The 6,000-nt window shown below is 31.9% G+C and overlaps 1 protein-coding gene across 2 annotated transcripts; it reads right to left on the bottom strand.

The window, feature by feature from the left end:
* Nucleotides 1–1,579: 1,579 nt before the first annotated feature.
* LOC114418539 (rac-like GTP-binding protein ARAC7) lies at nt 1,580–5,208 on the bottom strand. Of its 2 annotated transcripts, none has more exons than XM_028383951.1 (8): nt 4,894–5,208; nt 4,455–4,542; nt 4,246–4,355; nt 2,875–2,938; nt 2,706–2,770; nt 2,498–2,563; nt 2,196–2,302; nt 1,580–1,909 (listed from the first exon to the last, which is right to left on the bottom strand). In XM_028383951.1, the coding sequence occupies exons 1-8, from the start codon at nt 4,993–4,995 to the stop codon at nt 1,882–1,884; spliced, it is 630 nt and encodes a 209-aa protein (XP_028239752.1). In that variant the 5' UTR covers nt 4,996–5,208; the 3' UTR covers nt 1,580–1,881. The 2 variants fall into 2 exon arrangements, with proteins under 2 accessions (XP_028239752.1, XP_028239750.1); XM_028383949.1 differs by having other exon boundaries at nt 1,580–1,912; nt 4,894–5,202.
* Nucleotides 5,209–6,000: the final 792 nt, after the last annotated feature.

The following is a 6,000-nucleotide window of genomic DNA, read 5'->3' as shown; positions in this document are numbered from 1 at the left end:
GTGTCATGTTATGTCTTGCAAGGGGCAAAGTAGTTATGTACTAATGAGATATCTTTGACTACCAAAATAATATCAAATATTTTTTTCACAGGCTTTTTAAATTTAATATATATATATATATATATATATATATATATATATATATATATATATATATATATATATATATATATATACAAGAGTAAAGTACCAGATTAAAAAAGCATTACCTCTTCTCCTACATGATACTTGAAGTAAAATAAATTATGTAGGCTGAAACATATTAAAAATTCCTGCTAAATAATCTCTTAAATATTAAACTCTTCAAACTAGTCCTGGGAATATATCAACTTAGAGATTAAACTAATAAATACACTTCAAGAATTACTTCAACTAGTTAAATAAGTTATAACTAAGTTTGAGAACAAAATGTCTTATTTACAAAACTCTAATATTCTAGGAAAAATACATAACCATTTGTCATTTGTCTTAGTTACTTCATAAAACACTACAAACTACTAAATTAAGTTTTTTTTAATTAGATCTAATTTGATTAAACAAACTTTTAAACAAGTTAAATAAGTTATAACTAATTTAAAAGTATTTTCAATCACACTCTAATAGTGTGTTTAGTTACACATTTGGGATGTGGTTATTCACATTTTCAAGCAAAAACTCTCAGATATGGCTTCCTCGTTCTTTAGCAAATTGGTTTCTCCCAGTTGTAAAGTGTGACCACACACACACACTAATAAGTTGCTTCATAGTTCACTTTTTGTTCTCTCAGTTAGTTTACTGATTTAGCTGTTTACCCTATTGCACTAAAATCATACATATGTATTCTACCTTTTCAAAATGATGTCCCCACACATTGTTATTTATGACACACACCAACATCATCAATCCGATGAGGTTCAGTGGGGCCCTTAGGACCTTGTTGGCAAATGTGACATAACTCCCCGAAGGTGCCACAGACCCTACAGAAATGAAGACAAGTGGTCACATGGGCTCCTCGAAGAGGTAAAACCAACCAAAAGCCCACACTTACATTTCTGCCACCCTTTCAAATCACAAATTTGGACCAATGACTTTAAAAAGTAAAAACAGGCTTTGCAGATAGCATGAGATGAAAGATAGAGTCCTTCATTGACTGTATCTCAGTTCTCATTTACACTCTCAGATTCAATACTCATAACAACCAACACATGAAAATGCAGAACCAACTGCAGACTCAGAAAGAGACATAAATGGATGTCTTTTTTATTCTAATGCAAAATGTCAAGGAATGAGAAATTGTTCTTCATAGTTTTCTAAATGACAAATGTTAACTTAATCGTTAAGAAACTAAAAGGGTAAAACTTTTTATTGGGATCTGTAGAATTATGTCACACATGATTTTTATTTTTTTTACATTTTCCTATAATTTTTATAATAAATATTTTTTTCTTTTAATTCTTTAATCAAATGTCCTAAGTTAGCAAGACCCTTTATAAATTAGCAGGAGAACAAGTCAATTTTCATTTTTTTTTCCCTTTAAAAGTGGATATCTTGAGGATTTTGGAATGCTGCTGAGGAATCATTATACATCCCTTTGAAAAGATTTATAGGGGCATGAAGAAGCATTTCAAGGAAAAAAATAACAAAAATTGGTAATATATAATAAATACATAGCACGCCTAAGTAACAACTGAGAATGAAAAATTCCCTTCACTGTGCCTAATAGGGTCCTGTAAACTGTAAAGTGAAAATAACTAGATATTACTATCTTACACCAGTTACAATACAAGCATAAGGATACATTTAGACATTGTGATCAGATGTCAGGGTTTCCACTCTTGGACCTTGAAGCTTTTGCAAAACAGCATCCATATCAAAAGTAAGTCACGGTGCAATTGATGTTTATTAAGCAGCACAGCCTCCACACATGATACTTCTGTCAAACAGTAAATATACGTGTTAACAAACATAGTCAAATGTCACTGGTGTGTGATGAAATTTCAGAATGAATGGTGGGAATTTGCATTTCAAATAATAAAAAGACACTTTATGATAAATTATGTGTTTCTCTTTTCAAATAATAGCAAGCTTAAGTAGTGATCTAAGGTCAAGGATTCAAGGGCATTAACATTCCTAGTTGAGACTCAATTTAAACGGGTTCACTTTGCAAAAATCAATGACTATAAGTATGATTCACAGTATAGGAGCAAGGCACTTACACAAATGAGCAACCAGACCTCCTATGCCTTTTCTTCCTAGCCATTTCTTTCCTCCTTGGAGGTTGGAGAACAACCTTAATTGCAGTGTCAAACACTGCTTTGACATTCTAAATCATGAAAACATAACTATCAAATTCTGTGTGCCAAACCATCACAAACCATCATATAGGCTAAGTTTACTGATTTTAATAATAAATATTTTAAAAGTCATATCAACAATAATTTTTTAAGTGATAGACAATATAAATTTTTACACTAATAGTGCATAAAAATTCAACTCATTAAATTTAAACTCGCTATACCTGTTGAGTCTTTGAACTGCACTCTATGTAAGCTGCTGCACCAATTTGTTTCCTCAGTTCTTCCCCCTATTAGCAATGTGCCACGATTGATAAATGATATCCTTTTCTTTACTTATATATATATATATACACACACACGTAATACATAAAGTGCTTCATACTTGTCAAATAGAATAAAATGAAAGAAGCTAATGTAAAGAATATAAACCTCAGCAGATGTTATGACGCTAGATCCCATGTGATCAGCTACATAACCCCGGTCTTCACGAAGATCTAGAACCAATAATTCAATACTTTATGTCATTAACTTCTTCCCTCTATTTAGTTAGAAAACCAACAAAACAAAATTACAAAATTTAGCATGCACTACTGCTTACCTAACTTTGTACCAACAAGAACAATAGGAACATTAGGTGCAAATCTACGCAATTCCGGCATCCACTGAAACAGAAAAGAAAGAAAGCAGAAATGAGTAACTCCCAATAGGGGGAGCATAAATGCAAAAGTTTAAGTGCACATAAATGCTATGTTGAAAATTGTCCATTATTGATAACTCCCAATAGGCTAATACAATGAAAAAATGCACGCTCCATAGTAGTAAAAGTCACAGGCCTAAACAATAATATAACAGCTACTCCATGCTTAGGCTTTGTTGGAATATGGGAAGAGAAAATTAGAGCAATAAAATAAGACAAATTTGTTTCCTTTTCTAACTCTTCCTCATAGTAATGTCAGAAAATATTATCTTTAGGAAAAATTTGTTTCCTTTCCTTCGCCTTGACTCATGCTCGATCTGAAATTTAATTTTTGGAATGTCAAACCCACATGTTATAAACCCATGTAAAAAGAACAAAACTAGAAGCCATAGCATCAACTACCACTAGTAAAAAAATATATACAAAAATCAATAGTTATAAAAAAAATGTTGGACATGATATTAAACAGTTATGAAATATAAAATTACTGTTTAACAATTAAGTCGTATGTTGCCTTAGTACCTTACTGGCTTACCCAAAGTGAATTGTCATACATTTAGTGCTGCTAATTTTAATGTTTGAATATCATGACGTCCAATTAATGTTAGACAATTTACATTATAAAATAATGTACCCATTTAATTATATATTTTTCCATTTGGATCAGATTGAACCGTTTGTTCCCCACCCTCATTCCTACGGTCCTGTTTCTTTGCCTCTTTAGTTTTCTAGGGTGATTTCATTTTCCTATCTTTATGTAGCCATCAATAGCCAATATAGTCAACAAAGGCATTGTGGCGAAAAAGACTCTAAGAGGAGAACATTAACCAGTGATCATTGGAGCTCCTTTCAACCAAATACTCTCATTAGTCAAATTGATTTCTTTGGCCTGTGATCTTAGTTGAATATTGAAGCCGTTAATATATTTGGTACATTTTCAAAAATTAAATTGCACACTTTTACATTTGTAATTTGTAACAGGATACTTCACAAATATTGCAAACAACATTTTTCTATAAAAAAAAGGCAAGGAAGACACAGTAAAAAAAGAAATTGTTATCCTTCAATTCGGTTTTATGTACTACCAAAGAAAATGATTTTCATCGTAAACTTTCTTCTATATTTTCTATTTTCCTTTCGTCCCATCTTATCCCCTCATCCACAGGAAGCTTAAAGGAAAAAGACTCTCACTTTCAAAAACTTGAATCCAAAACTAAAAACAAGAGAGAATAATATGTAAAACAAGAGCAAGAAGAGATAGATATGAAGAACCTTCTTGAGAACATTTTCATAGCTAGCTCTGCTAATCAGTGAGAATGCTAAGACAAAAATGTCTGCTCCTCTATAACTCAATGGCCTCAACCTGCTGTAGTCTTCCTGGCCTTTTAAACAGTGAAAAATGCAACAAAAGGTTAGAGAAAGATGAACAACCAAAACACAGTTTCAGGACTATAAAAGCTCAAGTGGGAAGCTCCTAATACCTGCTGTGTCCCATAGCCCCAAATTGACAATGCTTCCATCCACAGCAACATTGGCACTAAAATTATCAAATACTGTTGGTATGTAATCCTGCAACCCAAATAAAAGAGAAACAAAAAACACTAGTGAGCTAGATGATAAAAAGAGAAGGGTTTCATTTCATCACCAACAGTTGAATCTTATACAAATCAAATCAGAGATAATGAAACACATCAACACACAGGAACAAGAACCCAAATGCTAATATTGTGTCTAACATTAAACCTAGGTACTATTCAACCCCAAAAACTCATCTTGTTCATACAGTGTGAGTTTGAATATAAAACACCATTCAGACGAAATACCTCCAAAGTAAAAAAAAAATGGTAAGAAAACAAGGCAACTTAGTGGATAAAAGAAGCATTTTTGATGGATGGGGTCTTTTTTTTTTAAGGGACTTACAGTGGGGAACTTGTTGCTGGTGTAGCAAATGAGCATGCAGGTTTTCCCAACAGCTCCATCTCCAACAGTAACACATTTAATGAACTTTGAAGCATTCATCATATGAACACTGTTAGCTAAGACTAACTCTTGTGTTTTTAATACAGAAAAGACCCTCAAAAAGTTGAGTTTGAAACTAAGAAAGTGGTATTTTGATTCTCTCTGATCTCTCTGGGGTACATTAAAGGGTATGAGATGAGATAAATAGAAAGAGAGAAAAGACCCTTCTTATAGTTTCAAGAAACAAGACATAAAAAAATAGTGAGAGAGAAAAGAGTTGAGCTGCAATGCATATAGTGTAGTTTAGTCAAATGGTGTTCGTTGCTGCACCTTTTCGTCCCACTCAATAAATTTCAAATCCAACAGAATTTTTTTTTGAATTGCACAAATGGGCCCCTCTCTCAAACGGTACCTATGCAAAGCTAAAGCTCTTCATTTGTTGGTTTCCAACTACATCTCATTAGTGACTGATAATTGCTCATTACTTGCTCCACGATACAATACTTACTGCAAATTAAAGTCAGTGTTTCGACATTCCAACTGTATCCTGGGCCGGCTAATAATCATATTTGAAATAATTTGAATATCATGCTATTTCTGTGAAAATTTTGCTCTACGTATTTGAATGCATGATTGAACACTAATAATCCATGACAATAAAGTAGATAATAAATTCTGCACTTTAGCTATACATATTCTTTATCTATTTTATCCTTCAAATGTTATTGCAATTGCACAAATTCTCATATTTTATTCACCATCTTCTTAGGACATTATCACGTGTTCTATTTTGATCTTTGTAGTCGGTAGTATTAATGAAATAGTCATATATATATATATATATATATATATGAGAACATCTCTCGTATCATAAATTAGTCTTAGAAATTAAGTTAAACTCATTCAAATTTTAAAATAATATTATAGTTCATTTTAATAGATGTTGTTGAACCTATTAAACTATCTATCAGTTATAAAATCGTTATTAAACCACTCATATATGTTTAATCTTGCAAACTTCATATTCCAAATGCCTAAATTTTAGTATGAAGAAGTGCCTTAGAGATT

Source organism: Glycine soja, chromosome 7 (genome assembly GCF_004193775.1).
Source record: "Glycine soja cultivar W05 chromosome 7, ASM419377v2, whole genome shotgun sequence".
In the NCBI taxonomy this organism is placed as follows: domain Eukaryota; kingdom Viridiplantae; phylum Streptophyta; class Magnoliopsida; order Fabales; family Fabaceae; genus Glycine; species Glycine soja.
This window is presented reverse-complemented; position numbering and strand designations above follow the sequence as displayed.

Excerpts from the sequence above, each read along its gene's own strand:
- LOC114418539 (XM_028383949.1), bottom strand. The coding sequence starts at position 4,995 with ATGATGAATGCTTCAAAGTTCATTAAATGTGTTACTGTTGGAGATGGA. Across the intron at positions 2,303-2,497 it reads GCAGTTCAAAGACTCAACAG|AATGTCAAAGCAGTGTTTGA; the intron begins GTATAGCGAGTT and ends TTCATGATTTAG. Across the intron at positions 1,913-2,195 it reads AGGTCTGGTTGCTCATTTGT|AAGTATCATGTGTGGAGGCT; the intron begins GTAAGTGCCTTG and ends ACTGTTTGACAG.